General features: G+C 42.4%; 1 protein-coding gene across 3 annotated transcripts in view; it reads right to left on the bottom strand.

The window, feature by feature from the left end:
* Positions 1-249: 249 nt before the first annotated feature.
* Positions 250-26,164, bottom strand: part of WDR37 (WD repeat domain 37) — a 67,209-nt gene continuing 41,294 nt past the window's right edge. For 2 of the 3 annotated variants that reach the window (XM_045820219.1, XM_045820218.1), the window contains exons 10-14: positions 23,211-23,448; positions 21,829-21,970; positions 7,020-7,154; positions 6,460-6,574; positions 250-3,058 (exon numbers count right to left, since the gene is read on the bottom strand). In XM_045820219.1, the coding sequence (XP_045676175.1) occupies positions 2,927-3,058; positions 6,460-6,574; positions 7,020-7,154; positions 21,829-21,970; positions 23,211-23,448 (762 nt within the window). In that variant the 3' untranslated portion in view covers positions 250-2,926. The remainder of the gene's footprint in view (positions 3,059-6,459; positions 6,575-7,019; positions 7,155-21,828; positions 21,971-23,210; positions 23,449-26,164) is intronic. The other variant, XM_045820220.1, reaches the window with a different exon arrangement.

Raw genomic sequence — 26,164 nt, 5'->3', positions numbered from 1 at the left:
TGTATCACTTAATATTAGCCTAACAGACAAATAGGAAATATAACACAACTGATCTTTTAAGTCTAAAATTAAAATTTTTCAACTGAGCAAACTATAATTAGAAATCTGTACAATTTCTACTTCATTATGATGTTCAGTAGCTATTAACAAAACTGCATGAAAGCAAAATATTTTTAAAAAGTAAAATAATTTTAAAAAGTAAAATAATAAAAAAGACACTCCTAACAACAAAACTTTTTACACTAGTAATTATGGAACGTGGATTTTTAATGAATTTCATATTGCAATGAAGACACAGAACACTTAAAAACAATTACCTCAATACAATAAAAAATACTTGCTTCTACACAACACTTACAAAATGCATACTTTGTCCCAAAGAAACTTGTTTTGCACACATTTAAGCAACAAATAATTTTACATAGGATTCTTCAGGCTGCAAAATATGTACAGAATCTCTGACTCTACAGAAACTGATGTGCAGTGGTCGAAAGAGTGATGTTCTGTCCAACAGTGTATCTCGTATGAAATTCTCTACCAACACAGTTTTCAGTAACCACCATCCCCTTTCCATTATTAAATGAAATTCTGGACATGTCAGCATATGGGACAAAACAACTCCCATTTCAAAACACTATTTCAGATGAAATCACTTGTGGCTGATCACATGACAAGTTTAGCCACACACACACATACATGCATGCAAACTCACACATGTGCACATACACACTACCACCCCGTCTCCTTCATGACTTCTGAAATCACCAACACTACGACCAGAACAGCTGAAGGGATCCCATCAGAGGACACGCAGCAGCCAGCAGGAGAGGGTCCTGTGCCTGGAAACCCTGCTCCAGCACCGTGGGGCCTTATGCCCTCAAGGAGATGGAAGAGTGAGGCTGGCCCCTCCACTTAGCAAAGACCATGAAGGGCGCTGGTCTGCACAGAATTAAATGGCAATCACAAATATGTATTTAAAAGCTTCAAAATTTTTAATCTGGCAGAGATCTGGTTCTTAAGTTTGATTTAGCTATTTATACACATCTTTCAATGTTCCTAACAGTGATTCTAAGACACCCAAACATTCAAATTAAAACCCAAGAGGAACCCAAGAGTGTGGTTAGGTAAATCGTCATTGAGAACTCACCACGCTCAGGCCTTTGGGGTATGGTGCCGTGGAGAAGGTGTGGCCACAGACATCCTGCCTTAAGACCACTCAGGAGAGCACGGCTGGAACCTGGTGCTCAGGATCACAGTGACAAGCTGACTTTGTCCTCAGTGTGCTCAGGGCAAATGGCACATTTTAAAAATACAACCAATTCTTGAGTTTTAAAAATAAACTCACTATAAAACTTTTCTTGTTTGTCCCTTAGCAACCTCAACTCTAAATTTTCCTGGTCCCTCTTCCCTGCCAGGCTCTGTAACTCATTTCGGAATCACCAATGATTCAGGGTTTAAGTCTCAAAGATTAGCTACTGTAGGACCTGAGCCTTAGGCGCTCCACCCAAGGGCAGCCTGCACACTGTCCCACTGCGCTGCACCACACCGCACCAAATGGTGTTCTAGCCCGTGTCACTACAAAACAGGAGACACGAGGAATGGGGTCACCTATGGTCATTTCCAACATTACCCTCTTGTACCTCTCCAAGGGGCCAGTCTCCGAGTGGACATATTCAAGGATTAAAAATATGAGGAGCAGTACACTGAGATGTCTCTTTATCAAAACTGTAACTCAACAATAACACTAACTCACAAACGTCACACACAGTAACTGCTAAGAAGGCAAGAGTGATGGGCCCAGCAGTGGGAGGGTTGGCACTAAGAGGTGTTCCGGCAGCAGAGACCGGAGCATCTTGTCACCTGTGAACTATGGCTATAGCTGCCACCCTGCTGGCTAATGGAAGTGCCTTTTGTCTTCAGGATACATTTGCTGTTTGTCTTCCTTGCCTTCCAAACTAAATTCAGTATTCCAGCTAAAAGCCAAAGTGCTTAGTTAGCTAGGCACAGTGAGACTCCCAAGTTTTCCAAACATTTATTTTTGAGGTAGTACTCATTTATTTGCATTGTTGGCTCTCAAATACCACCAAGGAAGTGAACCCATGTAGAAATATGCAAACCAAAGGTGTAGAAAATAAATAAGGTTTTTGTCTTCAGGTAGCAGAGCCTTCTTAAAAAGGTCAAGTCACATTCAATGGATAAGTCATTTGAAACTTCTAAAAACTGTTTATAACCATAGCTATAAACTAAAGTGCTTTAAATTTTGCTTACGATCTGAAATTGGTGATTAGAATCATTTTAGAATTTGCTAATATGAGACCTCAGGATATTGAAATGATTTTCTATAAAAAACAACAGAAACTTTTTCTTTTCAAAACAAACTCTCTAAATGTTGCAAACTCAACATTTGATGCTATTTTTTTACTTCTAAGATCCAGGTTAATTTCACAGAACTGTAACAGAATAAGAGCTGAAGCTGAATTACACAACAGCACTTGCTACAACTTCATAAGGAAGTAAACATAAAATTTTTTACTAATCCTGCCATTCATCAGCCAAGGCAAACACAGCTCTGCAGTCTCCCCAGGACAAGGTAGATATGTAGGATTATTCCAGAAATGCCACAGACTTATGCTCACAGTAATACACAGGTTCACATTGAACTCACACAAATTTGATGCCCTCCTGACATCTGTCAAATGCCATGTGCTACAGGGAGGGGCTCCGTTCCCACTGACCAGAGGATGCCAGCACAGACAAGATGGATAAAAAACAAAACCACAGTTCTGTACATTTCATGCAAGCTGGGTACAATGTGAAAAGGACATATACAAATCACCCTTCTCAGGGTCCAGCTCTCACAAAAACGGCTGATCGGTATGAGAAAGTCTGCTCCAGTCACAGGTCCATGGCATATAGTGGCAGCACCTTATTTTTCTTGTAACAGTGCAGGGATGTTGATGTTCCAGCCTATGGCTTGCCTGTCAAACCCACAGGTGAACAGATTGCACGTGGGATGGTCCTCACTCCACGCGGAGCAGCACACCATTCTTCTGTGGCCCTATTACCAATAACACAAAACAGAATTAGTGTATTATTCCTCAAGCATAAAAGCTATAATAAAACCTCAAAAGCTATAATAATACCTCAGCCAAATTAACAACTACACCACTCAAAGCAACCAAATGAAGAGGAAAACAATTAACAGGCAGGATTAGTCAAAGTGAGCCAAAAGCACTGAGTAGGGCAACGGGCTCTCAGGGATGTGCTGGTGGAAAGGCCATGACAAATGAATGAGGTCAGACACAAGAACCCAGTGAGATGCACAACAAAATCATTTATGATTCTTTAAGAAAATGAGTAAGATTACAGTCAGACAAAAATAAATAACTAAAAATAATCAATTTAAAATGTTTTAATGAATAAATGAGGCTAGGTAAATTTGGGAATAAACTCAATGAAATTGACTCAAAGACCTCAAATATCATTTTAACAAATACTTTGTTCAGGTGTTAAAGTCGCTAGAAAAACACATTTGGTGCCAAGTAAAAAAAGAAAAAAATAAGTGGCCTTTCAAGTAGATTCCTGCTAGCTTTAGGAATTCCAGTTCAATACCAGAATATTGGAAAATATTTCTGCAAAACATGTGCAATGGTTACAGTGCACTATGTTTGGTGTATACACACATGGATGCAAGCACTGCCTTAGGAGAGTCATATGTTGCTCTAATAAATAAATGGCTATTACTATACCCTACAATAAAGTACAAGAAGCAGGATTAGGAACAGTTGACAGAAATTGAGCAAGTGAAAGAATAGCACAGAAGTCCCCTCTGGAAAACATTCACATATGAATATTGCTAGCTATATGTTTTCAGAGAGAACTGGACAGGCCATGCAATGAAAGCACTGCTAGTAAGGAGCCCACAGAACGAAGGGTTTGGGAAGGGATCTTCTATACTTCTTTGTTAGGAACCCGAGAAGAGAATGAACAAGCATCCATTAGCTGGCAGGAAAAATCAAGCCTCTGGAAAGAACTAGTTGAAGATGACAAACTCAAGGCATTCACTGGACTAACCTTGAAATCAGGTCCCACTAACTGGATGAGGGAAAAGACCAGGCAGCACCTACAAACGTGGGTGAAATCCAGAAGCCAAGTCCTCACTGAACTGGAAGCCCACACTAGGAGTCACCCTTTCATCTGTAGACTCCCAGAATGCACACGGACATGACCCAGAAAAGCTCTGTGCACATGCAGACTCTGAAACCACTCTGCCCTCCTGGAGTTGCAGGCACATGTTGAAAGCTCCACACTCCTGTGCAGACCCTGTGCCCTGTCCTCAGACCGACCTCTCACTGTGCACTGCACCATGATCCTCTCCACCCTGGATGCCTGTTCAGTCCACACTCTGGAAAATGTCACTTACATGTTCCCCAAAGTTAAAACAATCCCATTATCATAAGCCCCTGATGCTCTGGTGACCAAGTTCAACTGAGTTTCATTGTCTCCTTATGAATCTATCAACTGGAAGCAATTGAGACAACATGAACCAGGGATTTCTAGCTGCAGTTCTGTGACACTGAAAACCATATTGTTTTATCTGATGAAGTGTTACAAGTTCAGAATGAAATAGAATGTTATTCATTAATAATAAAAATAAGTCCTTTCAGACCCACATTAGGAGGATATAAATCCAAGCACAACAGAATTCTACAATTCCAAAAGGTTTGAATATTAACAGATAATTAAAAATGAAGTTGTGTCCACAGAATTAGCCCCAACAAGAACTGCTGAGAACTCCCATTTTTTTCAGGGGAAATATTCTGAAAGTAATGAAGCCACACACATACACATTTGTATTTGAAAATGCTAGCTTTCCATGTTGCAGAGCAATTTTATGTACTGCACAGGTGCAGAGAAAAATAAAGAACTCTACTGTTATAGGACAGGCATTTAGAGGATACATCAGTGATGCTCAGCAGTTACCAAAGAAAATCCCAGACAAGCAACTATAGCTTTGCTAGGGGCTGTGAGCCTCTCTGTCGTTACTCTAATTCTGAGTAGTGTTTCTATGACATGCACTCATAATTAAGAAGCTCAGTAACTGACTTCAAACAGCAAACAGAGGAGCCACACATGGAAGAATCAGCCGTGTCTTAAATACAGAGGGCTTTCAAAAAGTTGGTGCCACTCAGACTTGCTGCTCTGTTGGCAGCAAACCCCACTTGACCGTTTTCCTAAGTCTGTGGTTCCTGAGCCCCAACACCCCCCAAGGCCAGCCTGCAGCTCACAGCTGCACTTTGAGGCTGTGCCCAAAAGAAAAGATGGGGTAACTACACCAAGGGTTCAGGTACCCACCAAGTTGAAGCCATGATGGTGGAATGCCAGCATGCATGCGGACACACTGACCGCAGCATCAGAAAACGAGTTCCTTAAGAAAGAATGAGGTATCACAGTGACACACAGAAAAGGCTGAAAAAAGCAAAGGACAGTGACCGTGTGGTAGGGCTCAGTTAGGCACAAAACTGAAAAAAGGCCACCTCACTAAGCTGGGGTGGGGGGGCCCCGCCTGTTGTTACTGCAGCTACATTCATTTCCCCCACAGAAGGAGCTAGTGTGTCACTCACTTGGGAATTCTCCCTCAAACTTGAAATCACCCAGAGAACAAATCAAAACACAGGTTCCCAGGTGCCTCTCAGAGACCAAGTCAATAGGTCTGAGCTGGTACTGCAGCCCAGGCAACTGTGACAGGTTGTGCAAACACCTCAGTATACACTGACTCAACGCCCCCACACTGTACCATCTAGGCTGAATGCAACGAGCAGTCCTAGCAACCAAGATGGTCCATCTACAGTGAAGTTTGTCCTGGCAACCCAGCACGGAAAGAGGTACCTGACTGGGACTGCAGGGTCCCTTCTTAACAAACTACCACAATCCATGATCCTGCCTGACCACGCAAACTCTTGTTATTCAATATACTTCCAATTTGTGTAAGTTCAACTGCAAATACGTAAAACTGTGCTTTCCAGGACAATGACCACTAACCCACATGCAAATGAGCTCCTGAAACATGCATGGCTAGTGACATGCATGAGGAAGTGAACACTCGATTTCCTTTTAGTTAAATGTAAAAACTACTACTCAGTTCAGGAATTGGGAAACATTTTTAAAGTTAAATTTTATGAACTCTAAATACAGATCAAGTATTTGCAATGAAAATCTAGCATCCAAAGTTAATAAGAAAACAAGAGTGTCAATTTTGCTAATATTTTTATACTGATGACATGTTCAAATGATATTATTTTGGATATATCTGGTTAAGTATATTGTTAAAATAATTTCTTTTTTAAAGTGGCTATTAGGTAACTGAAAACACATATGTGACTCGCAGTGTTACTTCCATGAGTTGCGATGACCTAACAGACATGAGGCTCTCTGTGAACACACACTGCCTGCAGTTACCTGCCGACTGCTGCGAGGGAGCCGTGCCAGCCGCACACCAGACATATCAAATAATCTTACTTGTCGGTTGTCATGGGGGAGGGCGATGATTTTTTGGCCAACGCATACATTGATCCTGCAAAGAGACAAAGTAGGTTTCATATAAAACAGTGACAGCACCAGTTTCTGAGTTTACAGATTACGATGCAGTAGAGGATTCCATACTATGCACACTTCATGGCAAATATGACAGCAAACTCCAAGTATTAGCTGTCTATAGCTTTATGATACAGAGACCAAGTTACTTAACACAACTCACATGCACAGCATGGTCACTAAAACAGAAACACTATGATACTGAGCCATAACTGCCTCACTCTTATTCTCAAAGCCCACTATACCAACCTGATTCTGAACTTCAGTTTCAGTGTTTATGGACACTGAATTTGCATTAGAGGATCAATAATAAATATTCTCCCAGAAGTCTAAACCACTTTTCCAAGGCTCATAGACAAGACATCGCACTACAATCAACCCTTTCCAGTCAAGTAAACATCTAAGCAATGAGTAGCTTCCTTCACCTGTTGATGGCGGAGTCTGTCCGAATGGTTGCAATGGGAGATCTCATGTTCTTTAAATCCCAGACCTTCACGGTGCGGTCGTCACTGCCTGAAACAACGTTATCTCCCACGGTAAACACAGCAGAGGTCACGGTGCTACGAGTAAAGGGAAAGGTCAGAAGCTCATCTAGTGTACAGCATGGTGACTAGTTCATACTATACCATGTACTTGAAATTTGCTAGAGGAGTGGGTCTTAAGTGCTCTCACCACACAAACAGAACAGGTATCCACGGGAGGTGAGGGATATGCTAATTAGCTTGACTGTGATCATTTCAGTGGATGCGTATACTAAACATCACATTGTACACCTTAAATAGAATCAATTTTTACTTGTCAACCATACCTCAATAAGGAGGAAAAAATTTTAAAGATAAGAAGAAATGGTCAAGAAAATAATCTAAAGCCCTGGCTGGCGTAGCTCAGTGGATTGAGCGCGGGCTGCGAACCAAAGCATTGCAGGTTCGATTCCCAGTCAGGGCACATGCCTGGGTTACAGGCCACGGCCCCCAGCAACCGCACATTGATATCTCTCTCCCCCGCCCCTCTCTCTCTCTCTCTCTCTCTCCCCCATTCCCTCTCTAAAAATGAATAAAATCTTTTTAAAAATTAAAAATAAATAAAATCTCAGAGTTTAAAAAAAAATTAAAAAATAAAAAAAAATAATCTAACCATTCCTGACAACTCTGGCCCTAAATAATAGCCTCCCAGAATATTTAAGAGCCATATTATTTTCAGAGGCATGAAAATTAACTACAAACAAATAACATATATATATATATATATATATATATATATATATATATATATATATCCTCATTATTTCTCACAACAATTTCAAACTACTTTTATTTCACTTAAGAGTCTAAAACAAGAGATAAACTTCTCAGGTTTAGAATATCAAGGTCCAACCCAGACTGAGACCTAAAGCTGTTTCACCGGCATTAACTCCATGCTGAGTCCCTGCCAGGTGGGCCTCACGCTGGTTGTCACTGCCAGCGTGCAGGTGACCCCAGTCTGTGGAGTATCCTGTGTACCTGGGATGAGCAGTCTTCCTGCCTCTGCCCTGCTGACACGAGGCGTGTCCCCTCCCCAGGTGCTACATCGCCCAATATCAGCCATTATGCTACAAAAAGGAAAATGGGAAACCTGGAGCATCAGTCCAGTGACCCATCTGAAGTCCCTATTTATAAAACAACACAAGGGCTTGTGTTACTCCTCGTCCATCCAGAGGTCACAGCGAAGTTTAAAGAATTCAACTGCCAACAGAGCTCTGGGAACAGCTCATGACACCAGGCTGCTCTGCAGATTCCAGCTTTTAGAAGGTTTGGGCCAAGTTAAATTTCAGTTAACATTCTGCTAAATTAATGGAAAAAATCTCCACAAAAGACCATCGAACCCTATGTTAATGAAATGCTGAAAGACATTAGGTTTTTAATAAATCACAGTCCTGACAGGTATTGTGGGCCATCAAAGGAAAAAAGCTGGCGCAGAGGCAGTCATCTGACAGCACCCTCGACTCGGGTCCCATGGGGAGCGGGGCCACCACAGCCACACACTGGAAAAGCTCCGACTCTGCCAGACTCCAGCAGACTCATTTATCTTGCCGCCGCGAGCAGCCAAGCATGTGCTTGCAGCTGACAGCGCGGTACCTCCTCACCGCACACCACTGCCCGATCTGGAACATTCCGCTCCCTCCGAGGGTCTCAATCAACGGAAAGACTGTAATGCTAGCACTCCTCATTAGGACTAACAGCTGTCTTCCCAGTCACACAGAGACACAAAAGTGTTTTGCATAACAATCTGCTGGAATTTCATGGCTAAGAAAAAAATATGATGTGGAAAATGCTGGCCCAAGAAATGCTGAAGCAGGGTGTTTTCCTGGCTCTGCGTCAGACACTGACTGCAGAGCACCCATTTCTTATTGTAAGGTGTAGTTCCCTACAAAACAAAGTCATCCTTCTACATCTGAAGAACAGGCCAGAGAGCAAGCACTCCACTCTGGGAACAGAAAAGGCAGGGCACCCTTCCCTAGAACATAGGCGGCTTCTCCTCAGGTCCATGGAGCCGTATGTGAAAAGTATATTGAGGAGCAACCAGTGTGGCCTTCTCAACAGCCATCCACCTGTTCAGGTGCACTGCAGTGATCATGTAAATGCACAGGTGTAACACCTGTGTGTCCAGCAGAAGCTGATGTGGCAAATGAACTACAGAACTTTCCCATCAGCCAAGTCAGAGTTCTCACACCCCTGCACAGGAGACTTGCTCATGCCACTGGACCCTGTCAAGACCACAGCGCCTCTATGTCCAAAGGCATCAGAGGTCACCACAGTCCTCCACAAGTCATCCCTACTTCCCAAACTGTTTTAGAACTAGACATCTTAACAGATGACAACGTATGCAGGAGACAGAGCAGGGTCATGGGGAGTGTGCCCTCCTGGGCCTTTCCTACCACATGTGGTTGGCAGAATTTAAGGCACTCACATCAGCCTGTACTACACAACCTTGGAGGACCAGGAAACTTCATTTCCAAATGAAGTCATTTCTAAATATTCCTAGATGGCTAACTCCCCGCAAAAAAGATAAAAAACATTCAAAGGAAGAGTCAAACTTGTATTACACATGGCTCTTTTTCAGGATTAAAAATTCCACTATTCCCTTGAAAAAAATTATGTTAAGCTGTGTCCTGACTGGTGTGGCTCAGTTGGTTGAGCATGGTCCCACAAAGTGTAGGGTCACTAGTTCAACTCCCGGTCAAAGCACATACTTGGGTTACAGACTCAGGCCCCAGTTAGGGCGTGTGCCAGAGGCAACTGATTGATGTTTCTCTCCCTCTCTGTCTCTCTCCCTTACCTTCTCTAAAAATAAACAGATAGCCCTGGCTGGTGTGGCTCAGTGGATTCAGTGCCGGCCTGTCAACCCAAGGGTCACCTGTTCGATTCCCAGTCAGGGCACATGCCTAAGTTGCAGGCCAGGTCTCTTGTTGGAGGAGTGTGAGAGGCAAACACACATTGATACATTGATGTTTCTCTCCCTCTCTTCCTCCCTTACCCTCTCTCTAAAAATAAATAAATAAAAATATTTTTAAAAACAATAAAAATAAAAATATATAGATAAACTATTTTTAAGAAAAAAACAGATGTTAAGGCTCCTTATTGTGCCAGCTACTCAGTATTCTCATTTGGCTGCTCTTCTCTCTACATCTCCCTCTTCAGGACAACTGAAAGATTTCCTTCCTAAATTACTGAACTACAAAACCACCCATTCGACAAGGATTTCTGAGCACTGCTGTGTGCCAGGCTCTTCTTTGTGTGAGAGAACTCCAAACAAAGAGAGGGTAAACCATTCCAGGTGATGCTTCCATTCTAGTGGAAAAGATGGCAGTGGCCCTGGCTTTAATGAAACGTGCTGCAGTTTTAGAACATGCAGTCTAATTGTAGTGGCTGGAATGTGCTGCTAACAGTTATCTCAAAAAACCCCTGCAGTCACCAGCTTTACTACCAGCCAGACAGAAGGGCTCCAAAAGTGATTTTAGGAGCACAAGAAAACAGTATGTTCAGTTAACCTGGCTAAATTCTCTTCCTTAGCATTCTATTCATTAAGAACCTTTTTCCACAGATTATTCAAGATGATAGTGCCACACAATCTGATTTAAAATGATTACAGAGAAATGAAAATGACTAAGATTTATATCTGACTTCCTGCTTGTAACATCAAAGTCAAGACACCAACTTCCTTTCCGTGAAAACTGTGGTCCTTGTTTCATTCTTACTGAACAATGTAATAGTCAGCTGTAAGTGTGAATATCTGTAATGACTGCAATAATTTTACAGAAACCTGAGAGGAATTGCACACCATTAAATTAGGTAAGGGATGATCTCTCTCTGGTTTTAATCACCTGACTTTCCATTCCCTTATTTTCTGAATCCCAAACTTTGCCTGTTACATACTCATCAACTAACAGCAGCCAATGTCTCAACATCACCATGATGTGAGTCTGTGTACAGAAACTAGGAAAGAACTTCAAAGGCTTTGTTTTTTTTAAATCTTCCAAAAGGAAAAAAACTTTTACATCAGCTTTGAAGGTAATGTGATTCAGACAAGCCCTATTCATTAGAATACTTAGGAAATAAAAGTCAGAAATATATAAGGACCTGCAAATGTTTCATTCTCCAATATACCAGATTAGCCAAAAATTGCAAAGTTGAAGGAAGGCCACTGTTGCTTTACTTGGTAAGAAAGATATCACAGGGAGCCGCACACCCAGCCCTGGGTGTTTAGTGACCCTTCCCAGGAGAATCTTTCCTTTACTGGTAATAAAGGAAGTGTTGCTCTGACTGGAGTATGGAGTGACCACCTAACACTGCACTAAAGTAGCTAAAGGCCCTTACGGTCCGAGATTGTGTGCCAATGTGCTTCAAAACCATATGTGAGCATACCCACCAGAAGTGACACAGTCTACACAAAACATGACACATGACAAATAAGTGTATGTGTGTATGAGTGTGCCCACTAGAAGTGGTGTGGGCTACAAGGAACATGACACATGTGCAGATAAGTATATGTGTGTGTAAGGATGCCATCAGAAGTGACATGGACTACACAAATTGGGATGTACATGCAGATTATGTATATCTGTGTGACCATGCCCATCAGAAGTGGCACCAGCTACACAGAACATGGCATGTGTACAGATAGATATATATATGTATGTTTAAATAAACCATGACTAACCTCTACTGATACAGAAGTGACTCTGCTACTTTAGCAACTACGCTGAGAACAACTGTTTTTCAAATCAAGTATAATTTGCTCACTGAAACAGTGGAACCATGTGGCCCCAGGAAGCATCCTTGGGTTCCACACATAAGCAGGGAGGTGACTACAAGTAAAATTTCACTTTAAAAAATTCAGAATTAAGCAATTAGAAACTTCCGGCCAAGATGGAGGCATAAGAAGACACGCTGTGCTTCCCCGCACAACCAAAATAAGGACAACAATTTAGAAACAAAGTAACAACCAGAACAGACAGCAAATTGAACTGTATGGAAGTACTACAACCAAGGAGTTAAAATAGACACATTCATTCAGACCGGTAGGTGGGGCAGAGCCTGGCGGCCGGGTGGAGAGGGGTCAAGGCACAAAAAGCAGAGTGTGCAAGATGACAATGGGCAGATCCCAGGCATGGGGTGGCAATGGGCAGACCCAGCAAGGCAGCAATTGTGAAGTGAGACACTGCACACAAGGCGGCTGGCTGACAGGGCGATCCCACATCCGCATGCACAGATAAACCAGGTGAAACTGGAGAGCCAGACAGGCCACACAGCCCAGGGTCCCAGTGCCAGGAAACAGAGCCTCAAAAACACCGATTGAAAACACCTGTAGGAAAAAATAAACATAAAAAAAGAAAACTCCTGTGGGGGTTGAAGCACAGGGAGAGATTCCCAGCCTCACAGGACAGTTCATTAGAGAGACCCACAGGGTCCTAGAACTTACACAAGCCCACCCACACAGGAATCAGCGCCAGAAAGGCCCAGTTTGCTTGGGGAAAGGAAGGGACTGAAATCTGACAGAGAGTGGAGCAAGTGCCACTGTTCCCTCTCCGACCCTGCCCCCACATACAGCATCACAACCTGACTGGGTTGCCCCACCCAGGTGAACAGGTAAGGCTCCACCCCTCATATGTAATAGGCACGTCAAGATAAAAAAAAAAAGGCCCAAATGGAAGAACAGATCAAAACTCCAGAACAAATCCAACTAAGCGATGAAGAGACAGCCAACCAATCAGATGCACAGTTCAAAGCACTAGTGATCAGGATGCTCACAGAATTGGTTGAATTTGGTCACAAATTACATGAAAAAATGAAAGCTATGCTAAGTGAAATGAAGGAAAATGCACAGAGAACCAACAGTGATAGGAAGAAAACTGGGACTCAGATCAATGGAGTGGACCAGAAGGAAGAAAGAAACGTCCAACCAGAAAAGAAGGAAGAAACAAGAATTCAAAAAAAATGTGAAGAGGCTTAGGGACCTCCAGGACATCTTTAAACGTTCCAACATCCGAATTATAGGGATACCAGTAGAGGAAGAGTAAGAGCAACAAGTGGAAAAGTTATTTGAACAAATAATAAAGGATAACTTCCCCAACCTGCCAAAGGAAATAGACTTCCAGGAAGTCCAGGAAGCTCAGAGAGTCCCAAAGAAGTTGGACCCAAGAAGGAACACACCAAGGCACATCATAATTACATTACCCAAGATAAAAATAAAGGAGGGAATCCTAGAAGCAGCAAGAGATAAGGAGACAGTAACCTATAAAGGAGTTCCCATCAGACTGTCAGCTGATTTCTATAAAGAAACCTTCCAGGCAAGAAGGGGCTGGAAAGAAGTATTCCAAGTCATGAAAGGCAAGATTGCTCTATCCAGCAAAGCTTTCATTTAGAATGGAAGGGCAGATAAAGAGCTTCTCAGATAAGGTCAAGTTAAAGGAGTTCATCATCACCAAGCCCTTATTTTATGAAATGTTAAAGGGACTTACCTAAGAAAAAGAAGATAAAAAACATGCACAGTAAAATGACAGCAAATTCACAAATATTAACAACCACACCTAAAACAAAAACGAAAACTAACTAAGCAAACAACTAGAACAGGAACGGAACCATAGAAATGGAGATCACATGGAAGGTTAGCAACAGGGGAGTGGGAGGAGAGAGGGGGGAAAAGGTATGGAGAATAAGTAGCATAGATGGTAGGTAGAAAATAGGGGGAGGGCAAGAATAGTATGGGAAATATAGAAGCTAAAGAACTTATGACACATGGACATAAACTAAAAGGGGGGAATGTGGGTGGGAGAGGGTGTGCAGGGTGGAGGGGAATGAAGGAAGGAAATGGGACAACTGTAATAACAATCAATAAAATATATTCTTTAAAAATTTCAGAATTAGTTATTATCACAGCCCTTTAACACCTTGCATTTCCTTATTCACTTAGGACAGCCACCTGAGTGGTGGCTGCCTGGTTTTCTCCTAGCTCGTGTGTGATGCACACATTATACACACTGGTCATCTGAGGACTGACTTCCAAGGGACCCCGTGTGGTGTTAGAGTCAGGACCCTGCAGCCCTCACATGTGGATGAGAGGGAGCAAGCAAAGACCTGACCAGGTGATACAGCCCCCGCCCCGGGCCCCCTGAGTGCAGGCCTCAGCACGCAAAGCATGAGCACCACTATCCTTCCAAAGACAAGCTCCACCTCTGGCAGCTGCTCACCTCCCCACTCTGCTCACTTCACATCACTGCTCAGTGGCTTCTGCCAACACGTGGAACCTGGTCCAAACACAGCTCATTTCTGTCTTCACAAGTCTGTTACAATGTAGTTAGCAAGTTTTTCATCTGTTAATAACCTGACAATTTTTTTCTAAGTTATATCAATGAAAGAGAAGCAACCTGGATAGCTCTTGACAAAGCTGAGAAGGAGAGTGATTTAATCATACTAATTTCCTTGAAGACCTTATTTTACTAGGTAGTGATCAGCCCTTCTTAAATGAGAAATTTTAAAAAGTAAATGGAGAAGTATTATTAACCATCCTCTTACTTTACAAGCTATATTCTCATTTGGAAACAACTTACAAAAGCATCAACAGGGGACTGATTAAATAAATTACTATGCATCCAAACTACAAGCTTCTTAGAAACAGAGGTGGTTCCAAGGTGCTGACATGCAAGGAACTCAAGCCCTCTCTCAGTGAAATACGATGAGACTTGCAAAATGACCCCATTCACAGAAAATCACCACTGTGTCCACATACATGAGGTACGAACGCATACTCCAGCAGTTGAAGCTACACAATATACTTACTAGCATCTCTATGACAAGACAAACATCAACTAATTAATACAAAGAAAACTTCCAAAAACAGTCCTTACCACAACCACTGAAGCTGAGTCACATTCTGCCAGTGCTGCTGCTGTTCCTTTTCTCTATAAACCTGGATGGTGTGTTTACGCTAACAAAGCTGAGAAAACATGAAATGGGGCCATATACTGGAGTTGGCACTGTCAATCTGAGTCCTTCGTTTTATGATAAACTTCAACTCAAACCATTGCCAGGGACTGTATGTCTCTAAACTTTTTAAAATAAAATTATTCCAATCTATCTTATTAAAAAAAGATAAAACCAGATTTTCAGGCATATGGGTAAAGGAACATGAAGCTGAGAGAGGCTCTAGGTTCCATATAGTTTTGAGGCCACGGCAATCCTACCGGTTCTTTTCTTTCCCAGGCAGTAATTTCCACCCCCACCCCAAGGGGACTTCCGGGGCCACCCTACCAGAAACCTCAAAGAACAATACCTTCTCCTCCCAAAGGCAAGGGTTTGAAACCAATCATTAAGAGTAATGGATTTACAAACCAAGTGCAGTCTACCAGAATTTCTAATCAGTTAGAAATTATAATATTAAAGTTATGTTCTTTTTCAAATGTGTTTATTGCCAAATACCCAAGGGAGATATTTAGTACTAAACATGAAACCTCCAGGGCAGCGTGCTGACAGACTACTGCCCATCTCCACCACAGGAAATCAACCACCGCCTGGTTATAAAAGAGAATGCTGGCAAAATACATTCTCTTTAACAGCACAATACAAAATGGAAAGTACATGACCTACCCTTTAGTATTTAGTACTTCTTTCCTGGGTATTTGGCAATAAAGCATATGAAAATATCGTAACTTTAAAGCAACCATTACAATTTTTAACTAATTTTTTTAATGTTTTCTTGTTAGATGTGGTGTTTTGTTTTCTTTAGAAGAAACTGTTGAAGTTCATGTGGACAGGGAATAACGTTATAAGTATATGGAAAAAATAAAAGCAAAAAAGAAATTACTTGGCATTCTCAGATATTTTATCTGTGCCGAGCTAATTTCAGATTTTTTTTCAATGTCAGAGTTTATTCACACTTGTAAATACCATCAGTTGGGTATAGAACTAGAGTCATCAGCCAGCCCTGGGGGAAGTTTAATGACTCAGTGACAGCCTCAACCGTCAGTCCCTTTTCATAGTAATTGAAACAAACAAAACTAAACTAAAAAAGGAGGAAGGAGAGGAGACATTCTACCGTGCTCCACAGGGAAGGCATTGGTGGTGCTGGGAGGCATGAATCTGGGTCCTCCAATTAGAAAACAGTCTAAATGGGCATGTTTCATGTTCCTTTCAAAGGGTAGTTACTGGATTTAACCTAAAAGCAAGTTTTATTACAGTAAGAGGTTCTTACGGATATGTCTGTGCATCCACAGCCCCCAGGATAACAGTCCTGGAATGGCCTGTCTGTGGAGTCCCACCCCAAAAGAGTGTGCACCAAAGCACAGCAAAGGGGCAGGCAGGCTCCCCAACTAGACGCCTTCAAATCGTCGGCTCACCTAGTGAGCAAATAGCATCAGGTAAAAACAATGACTATATAAGGGTTTGGGATCTTTTTTCAGATGACACTACTACATTTCAGTCCCAGCTCCTGAGGACAGAGACCCAAAAAGACCTAAGGGGAAGCAGGAGACCCCAGGAGGGCTGCCTAGACACCATCAAAGATGAACAATGATGCTGAACACACACAATCAACCACTCCTCTGCTCTTCTGTGAGAATTAGGCTCTCATGTTTGGTTGTAAGAAAAGGGTGACTTTGCATAGGGACACACTTATGTCCACTTGCAGGGTAGTTAAGTTCTACAGGTATTATTGGTCACATGGGCACGAACCAACAGAACCCATACCAGAGACAAAAAAAGCAACAATTATTGACTAAGAGTCCTCAACAGAAGACTGTAAAATGTCTCACTTCTTGCTTTTCCAAACTGCAGTTACTTCTAGAGGCTTACTGCAGACACTACACAGGAAGGTACTCTAGTGTGGAATAAAGCAGCCTGCATACGTCACCTCCTGACCACACAGTGTGGTTTCTCACAAGGTGTGGGCCTTCCCAACAGAGATGGCAGAGGCCCCCACCTGTGGTCCTGGTGCAGCCATGACTGGGTGAGTGTAGGACAGACACCACAAACCAGCCCCTAGCCAGTCCCTGCTGAATTCTCAAAGGCTTAGATAAGAGATAAAATATCCCCCTCACACTACTGCAGTAAATTAGTGTTAAAGATAGAACTTTTTTTTAAAGATTTTATTTATTTATTTTTAAGAGAGAGGGGAAGGGAAGGAGAAAGAGAAGAAGAGACACATCAATGTGTGGTTGCCTCTCATACACCCCACTGGGGACCTGGCCCCGCAATCAGGGCATGTGCCCTGACTGGGAATTGAACCAGCAACCCTTTAGTTCACAGGCCCATGCTCAATCCACTGAACTACACCAGCCAGGGCTGAGAGAATTTTTAAAAACTTTTCTCTCTACACATCAACAAAGTATGCTAGTTCATTCCGACACAAATGAAAATGTAAATAATCTGCACAACAGTGCTACTTGTACGTATATTTTATTTTCATTTAAAAGCTGTGACCTCATAGCTACGGTTAATGTAGCATCAACTTATGTCTTGGGAGATCCGGATGGGAGAGGCCCCCAGGACACAACTTCATGTCTACTCTGAGAAACTCCAGTTCGCAGTAGAGAAACAAACCTAAGAAACTGTGTAAAAGGTCCACACTAGGAATTAGATTTCCTTTGTAAGCAGTTATATTCCTCATAAGCATCTCTCTCCAAAAACAGCCATTATTTCCTGTACCTACCAGCTGCAAAAATATGCCACAAATTACACAGATACTTTAAATAAGACATTGGTATCTCCTGTACTCCATAATCTGAGGGAGATTCATGAGAAAAACCTGTTGTTAAAACACAAAGCTAAAACTGGCACTTCCATCAACTTCCAGTAACATACAAAAATTCCTGGCTCTTTTGGCACAAAAGATAAAATCTTTCAAACAAATAAAGAAAATGAAAATAGAATGTGACTAAACAGTTCTTTAAATAACACCAAGAAAGACTCCTCTGGAATCACACTTAAAAGTCAAGCCCCACCTAGAACCCATGAAATCTACAGGAAATTATCTGACTTCCTTGTGCCTCAGTTTACCTCCGCAGAATAGGGAGAGACTTGCTCACTGTAAGGATTAAAAAAGTTAGACCCAGTTTTCACTGTGCCTGGTGCACACCAAGGACTCAGTAAAAGCAGCTGCCACCACTCTCTCCATTTTTTACCTCACTCTCCAGACATGACCCCAGTCCTCCCTGATTCTCCACCCACAGGTCTTTGTGTCTCCTATCCATGCTGCACAGGCCAGTCAGGTCAGCAAAGCAGAGTCTAGGGTAGAATCTAGAGTAGAGCAAAAACAGTCTAGGAGACTATTTACAATGTTTCCTAGAGGCACAACACAAGTATGACTACCCCATCTCTACACAGTCCTCAAATCTCTGACCACTTCTGGCCTGGTGCAATACCAGCGAGCAGAGGCAGTTTAGTGAGAAGACTGCTGGCCCTTTCCACTGTCAGGTAGGAAAGTGCAGAATAAGGCTAGGACAGAATCCTACTGTGCCAAAAGCAGTGCATACTCAAAGACAAGAGGGCCCAGTAAACAGAGACAGAGAAGCCACAGGTGGGTACGCTTGGCAGCTGACTCTGGAACAACTTCAGCATCAAAAATAATTATGACAGCCAAGACTTTATAACCATCAAAATGAAAAAAGTCCTCGAGTCTATACTAACCTTCAATTACACTAATGAACAGAGCCAGCTAATGTGTAGAAAGAATGACAGAATTAACAAGATCACCCTTTTGTAACACTCGGTGTACTAACTGAGTCAGGCAAGGATCATTGATGATGTCAGAACTTTCACTGGATGAAAGGTAACTGGAGAAGATATTCACATGTCACAAAGTGTCACTTCATTTCAAGAAGATATTCACGTCACAAAGTGTCACTTCATTCATTTCAAAGTGGAAAACATCCTTCTGGGAAAAAGGAAAAAGTCAGCATGCGAGACATTCCATGACACAGGCTTGGATTCTCTACGAAAAATTTCAATTTTTTGTAAAAAAATTACAACAAAATGAGTAGAGGATTGTCTTAGATTAAAAGAGACCAAAGAACTTTTCAACAAATATGAAATGTGTATGTCTCAACATTACTTTTGTAATTTAAACTATTAAGAAATCAGTAGTAAAATTTGAAATATATTTAAAAAGAGATAAAAGGGAAAAAAGAGAAAGACCAAAGAACACAGTATCTAAATGTAATTAATGAATCCTAATTAAATACTTTAAAAAGTTATCAAAAGATATTTTGGGACAATAAGGATAAATCTGAATATGGGTTGGATATCAGGTGATATTAGAGACTTTTTTTTACATGTTCTTACATGGATAATGGCACAGTGGTTATTTAAGAAAATGTCCTTATTCTGAAAAGATACATCTGAGGGGAAAAGTGTGATGACAAGGACACTTTCTTTCCAAGGGCTCAGCCAAAGAAAGTGCTGTACAGAGAATACAGTGTACATTCCAATACAATAACATGTACATGTATCCACAGAGAGAACAGTGTGTGTGCTGTGTATTCACATGGTACATGTGAACACCTATCTATAGAGACAGGAGTGCATACTGCTATATATTCATACAATATATGTGAACATATCTAGAAGTGCACATATGATGTATCATGATACATGTGAACATATATCTACAGACAACAGTGCATATGTTGTATATTCATGGGTGCATATGTATCTAGAGACAGAAGTATGTGTTCTATTCATGCATGTGTACACAAATCTAAAGAGACAGAATTACACATGCACTACGCATTCTCATGATACACGTGTACGAATACCTCTAGACAGAAGTGTATGTGTGTGCTGTGTATCATACAATACATATGTACACATATATAGAGAGACAAGTGTGGTGAAATAAAAACAATTGCACTTCTAGAAGGACCACTGGATTTGATGCACTCTTTTTTTCAACTTTTAAGTAATTCTGAAACTTCTCACAAAAAATACTTGGAGAAAAGATGTGCAGGCTCCAGGGTAAGGTTGTAGGAGGGTCTGCTCGCCTCACATTTGGTCCTCATGGTAACCACCCACTGAAAGTTGCATCTGCTCTCTGGCTTAGTCACCTCACCCTAAAAGCGGGAAATGAAGAACTGTTGCTCCACTCACAACCCCACCCTTCCCAGTGTGCTCATGTAGGCTGGCCTGGTTAGAAGCTTCCCCTCCATAACTTCCAGAGCAACCAAAAGAACTAGACTCACAAGGACAGGGAGAACATGTGGGGTTCTGCTCAGCCCCCCAGCACTATATGAACCCCTGAGAATTGGGCATTTTCTGTTTCAGGGTTATACCTACCCTAGTTGGTAAAGAAATACCTCCCTTATCAGAATAAAATAAATTCTCATATGGATTGGCCTCAGAACAGAGTCAGTGGTATGCTAAAATCTCCAGTGTGCTGCCTGCTGCTTACTCCAAACACTTACATGCACCTCAGGTGCAAGGTGCAACTTGTTCTCCAATGTCAAGCTCCTTATAAAACTCTATCCTAGTTCCCTTTTGTATACTTTATGAATTATAACCATCAGCCCAGGCTGGTGTGGCTCAGTGGATTGAGTGCCAGTCTGCACACCAAAGGGTTGCTGGTTTGATTCCCAGTTAGGGCACATGCCTGGGTTATGGGCCAGGTCCCCAGTTGGGGGCACTCAAGAGGCAACCACAGATTGATGTTTCCCTCTCTTTTTCCCTCTCTTCTCCTTTCTCTAAAAATAATAAAATCTTTTTTTTAAAAATCATAAACATTGAATCTAACACTTAATATCTAACATTAAAAAGATAAAACAGACTTATTTGTTACATCACATGGTGGAGTGAGTGAAATATATATTCTGGAACAGCTGGATAAGCAAAAATTCATTCATAAAAAAGTATTTACTGCACTGGCTGGTGTAGCTCAACAGAAGTAGATTGAGCACTGGCCTGTGAACTGAAAGGCCACTGGTTCAGTTCCTGGTCAGGGCACATGGGTGGGTTGCTGGCTGGGTCCCGCTTCAGGGCCTGTGCAGGAGGCAGCTGATAGGTGTTTCTCTCCCTCCCCTCCCCTTTCTCTGGGAATGAACAGATAAAATCTTTCTGAGAAAGTACTTCCTGAACACCACTGCATACATCAGGAGGTATGACTGGACAAGAGGTCTTATTGCGGTCTGAATGGAACGTTAGCGGCGGGGTGGGGAGGTTCATGAGTTGAGTAACTAGAAAGATGATCACGTCATGTATTGGGAAGGGTCAGACTGGGAGAACAAGAAGTTTGTGGAAAGAAGAAAGTCCTCTTAGGATACGGTTACTCCTGAGCTGCCTAATACACAGGCAGAGAGAGAAGGGTGAAAGTCAGTGTACATCAGAGTACCAAGTATCTTCTCCTGGAACAGACCCTGCAAATATACGTATTATCAAAACTAGGTGAAAACACCCCAGTGTGAGGGGTGGCTGTGAACAGTTCCAGTGGGATCCCCTCACACTACCAGTGCTGGAGACTTCCCATTTCCTCTCTGATCTCTCCCAAAGTCCCATTCTGTCCCCATCCAATTTTCTTGAGAGAACTTCAGTGAGTTCTCTCAGTCTCCTAAATTCTTTGAAATCTCCAAAATGGAGTTAAATGTTTAGGAAAAGAGTAGCCATTTTGGAAGACAGTGGAGTTCAAAATTAATACGAAAATTAAGGTAAGAATTGAGTTTTCATATCCAACCACAAAACCTTTACAGTGAACAGTTAAAAAGAAACTGCAACTCACTCCGTATGGCCCTGGAAAACATTCACAGAGTGGATAGATGGGTCCCTGAAATCCCACAGACGGAAGGTCGTGTCACGAGAAGAGGTCACCACAAGCCGCTGGGTAGGGTGTGTACAACAGTGCGTGAGTTCCTGGTCATGCCCTACAACACAATCAAAACCAACAAAAGTGTAAGGTCACCCAGGTGCAGATAGTTACACTGAAGCTCTCTTAAAAATACCAGAATCAAAACTCAGTCTTTATGTCCTCCACTGCTAATACTCGCTGTAAAAGTAAGCACACGGAAACAATAAATAGCACGTGTGGTCACAGTGAGACTAGTTTTCCCTCAAGAGCTGAAAGTCCTTTCACTTGTACATTTAAAAGGAGCATGACACTGAGTGTGAGTATGACCTACTTCCTGACCCTAACAGTTAAAAGGTCTGGCAAATCTCTTTAACAGGCTCATTCACTTGCAGAATAGCCTCTAATAATATATGCGGAGTCTTCAGTGAAATTAGTCTTTAACAAACAGGAAATGTTCTTACTGACAAATCTGCAAAAACACTTGTGGTGAGCAGACTTTTAAGATGGCCTAAAGACCCTCATCTCTGGTGTACACACTGTCTGACTGATACCTTCCCTTGAGTTTGGGCAGAACCTACAAATGTGATAAGCTACTGCTCTGGTAATCTCAGTACGTTACATGGCAAAACAGATTTTGCAGCTGTAACTTAGGCCCCTAAATGAGGTGGTTTTGAGTTCATCAAAAAAAAAAAAAAATGTCCTGGGTGGATCTGACATAATCAAGTGGGCTTCTGAAAAGGGTCCAGGCAGAGATGCTGCCCTGCTGGTCTGGAAGAAATCAAATAGCCATGGGAAATACAACTCTAGAAGGAGCCACGAGGGACCTAATTGCATACTGGATGCTAAAGGCAGTCCCCAGCTGACAGCTAGCAAGAAAATGGAGACCTCTGTCATTCACCACAAGGAAATGAATCCTTCCAACAGTAGTAAAAAAAAAGGACCCCAAGCCTCAGATGAGCTAACACTCCAGGCAGCACCTTGAGACCCTGCGCAGAGGGACAAGCGTGCCCAAGATTCTTGACATAGGGAAACCACGAGGTTTAAATTCATGTTATTTTAAGATACCATGTCTGTGGAATGCTATAAAGCAATAGAAAGCTAATACACCAGCATGTTTCAAATATCTACGTACTACATGCTACAATTAAATCTCCTAAAGATAAAATCAGCTACCAACAGTTTTTTTTTAGAAAGGATCTCTAAAAAATCAGCACCCAGAGAACAATAATTCTGGACAGGAAGGAATGTGCAGGGTAAGATATACATATAAGCACATAACTCACGAGCACACAAATGGGAGGCCAGGGCTCTGGTACCTGTCAGAGAGTGAACAAGCTCTGCCGTCTCCACGTCGTACAGGTTTGCTGTTCGGTCCCAGGAGGCTGTCACTGCCTGCTTGCCCCCAACCAGCCAGTCAGCAGCTATGACCACGCCCTGGTGACTCTTAAGGGAAGTCAAGGGTACCCGGATAGTAGGACAATCACTGGACACGTCTCCATCCACATCAGGCTCATCCTTATCAGAGCACTCGACTTCGTCCTCACCACATATCTGCTGTTGAAGGTGAGAACAGAGAAGAACTCCTGAGTATCACAGGTCTTTTCTGACATGGCTACCCAATCAGACTATCGTCCTACAAATCATCAAAGTCTTTTTGTCAAAAGCTAAAGATAAAATAAAAACAATATAGTCACCACAGGCTTCAGCTCTTTAAAAAATATATGCTTATCTATTCATTCAACAAATATTTATCAGATGCCTACACAGTACCAGACCAAAGGATGGACACAAAGGAGAGGAGACAAGCTTTGCTGACGTGGACATAAGGGACAATGAACAGCAAGGTAAAGAGAGCAATTAAGCCAGAGACTAGCAAAGCCCTGCCTCAGGGAATCTACATACTAGCAAGGAAGACAAGCCACACATGTAAACCACATGTGTGGAGGTGCGTACATGCATGCACACATATATACATGTTAGTATGGGAACATGTCATAGATATACACACTAGTATGGAAATGTATATTGTATATATACGCACACTAGTGTGAGAATACATGCCATGTGTACACACACCCATAGCACAGTGATATCACATATTAATATGCATAGTATAGGGATATTTGTCATATGTGTACACTCACAGTATAGGCACAGGTATCACGTACACATACACATATCTGTGTAATAATTAAGTGTTAAGAAAAAATAAAACAGGATAAAGAGATGGACAGTCATGAGGACTACTCTTTATACAGAATTATCAGGGAAATACTCTGCTAAAGTAACATTTCACTCAGGATGTGAAAAAAAACAAGGAGTAAGGCCTGCAAATATTTAAAGAACAGTGTTCCCAGCCAAGGGAACAGAAGATGCAAAGGCCCCATAATGGAGCACATCAGCTACAGGGAAGGAGCTTGCAGAGGTGGATTCAGAGAGGTTTCTGGTGTAACTCATGTGAAACCTAGAAAAATGGAAAGGACTTTGAATTTTATTCTGTATGCTGGAAAATCACCAGAGAATTCTGGGTAAGAAAGAAAGTCAGTCTGACTCATGCTTTAAAGAACCACTCTTCTGTGTGAACATTCCAGGGGGCTGAACTATGTCTCCCAAAATTCATGTCAAATCCTCACTCAACCCCCAGTACTTCAGAACGTGACTGTATGTGGAGATGGGGTCTTTAAAGAGGTACTAGAGTAAAAGGGGGCCTTTGGGGTATACCCTAATCCAGTATTACTGATGTCCCTAAAATAGGAGATGAGGACAGATACACACACAGACAACCATGTAAGGACATGGGAAGAGGCCTGTCTGTGCGCCAAGGACCACAGGCTCAGAAAAGAACAGTCCTTCTGACAACTGAATCTGAGTCTTCCAGCCGTCAAGACCATGAGACAAGGAACATTTGATGTTTAAGCCATCCCCTTGTCCCCGGCCAGGTAGCTCAGCTGGCTGGAGTGTCATCCTGATATTACAAGGTTTCTGGGTTCAATCCCCGATCAGGGCATACCCAAGAAACAGCCAAAGAATGCATAAATAAGAGGAACAACAAATCGATGTTTCTCTTTTCCCCCTTCTTCCCTCTCTAAAAATCAATTTTAAAAAATTTAAGCTGCCCCCTTAGGAGTGCTTTGTTACAGCAACCCAAATTGATAAACAGGGTGAAGAATAAAGGTTGAGACAGGGAACAAAAGAGAAGGAATGGGTTGTGGGAACATCCAGAGCTCAATTTTGGACACGTAAGTTTTGCAATGTTTATAAGACATCCAAGTAGAAATTGAGTAAGTAGTTAGATGTCTATAGGAATCTAAAGTTAAAGTCAGGGACACTGTGCAAACTGGGGGATCAGCAGCAAGGGATGGTCCTTAAAACCATGGGTCTGAGGTCAGCTGAGAGTACTGGGGGAGGAAAACAGGTCAGAGGGTAGAGGTGGCCCACACACGTGACAGAGTAAGGAGGTGACTCACACAGAGGAGAGAGAGTGGGCAGGTGACCCACACGTAAGTGAGAGGGTAAAGTGTCAGAGATGAGGAATCATTGGGAAGAGGAGGTGACCCAGCCAATGAGACTCAAGGAGAGAGAAAATAAGAGAAGCACACAAGATGTGAGATGGAGAGAGAAGCCCAAGGAGCAAGTGAAAATGCCTGCAGGTAGGCGACATGGATGGGATGCTCATGAGAAACAGGTCCAGCTGGGACACCGCTTACTCTAGAGAAGTGTGTCAAGAGAGGCAAAGGAGTGCCAGTGACAAGTCTGAGGTTTGCGTAAGAAACCAATACCATGTGGCTCCAGGTGAAATACAGCACAAGGCTCAGGTGGATTATGGGGACTGCTACTGTGCCATGTCTGCGTGCTGCTGGGGACAACACAAGAAATAAGGAGGCCAGTGAAAATATGCAAAAGGGAGAATGTGAGGATGTCACCCGAAATTTGGCAGAGTTGCAGCCTGGGGAAGTGTGGTGGGGAGTGTCACAGCCCAGAGTCGCCTGGCGGTGAGGCCAGTCACGGGGCGCTCACTGATCAGTGCAGGTAGGACAGAGGGCCTGCCCAATGTGACCACAAATAGACCTGTCCAGAGAAAGGACTCAGAATCTAATGGGAAAGTTAAACATAAATGCTTACACAAAATTATCTATTTCATATAATGCTAAATGCTAGAAAGGCAAATGCAGGCAGTCTGTGACACTGACAGGTTCCTGCAGGATGAGGAGTGGTGTGAGGGGAGAGATCTAGGGGAAGGGTCAGCAGAGAGCGAAAAGGTGGCGAGTCA

This window comes from Phyllostomus hastatus, unplaced genomic scaffold (assembly GCF_019186645.2).
Source record: "Phyllostomus hastatus isolate PE091 unplaced genomic scaffold, TTU_PhHast_1.1 phas_scaffold_39, whole genome shotgun sequence".
Lineage (NCBI taxonomy): Eukaryota > Metazoa > Chordata > Mammalia > Chiroptera > Phyllostomidae > Phyllostomus > Phyllostomus hastatus.
Note: the sequence above shows the minus strand (reverse complement) of the source record. Positions and strands in the feature narration are given on the sequence as shown.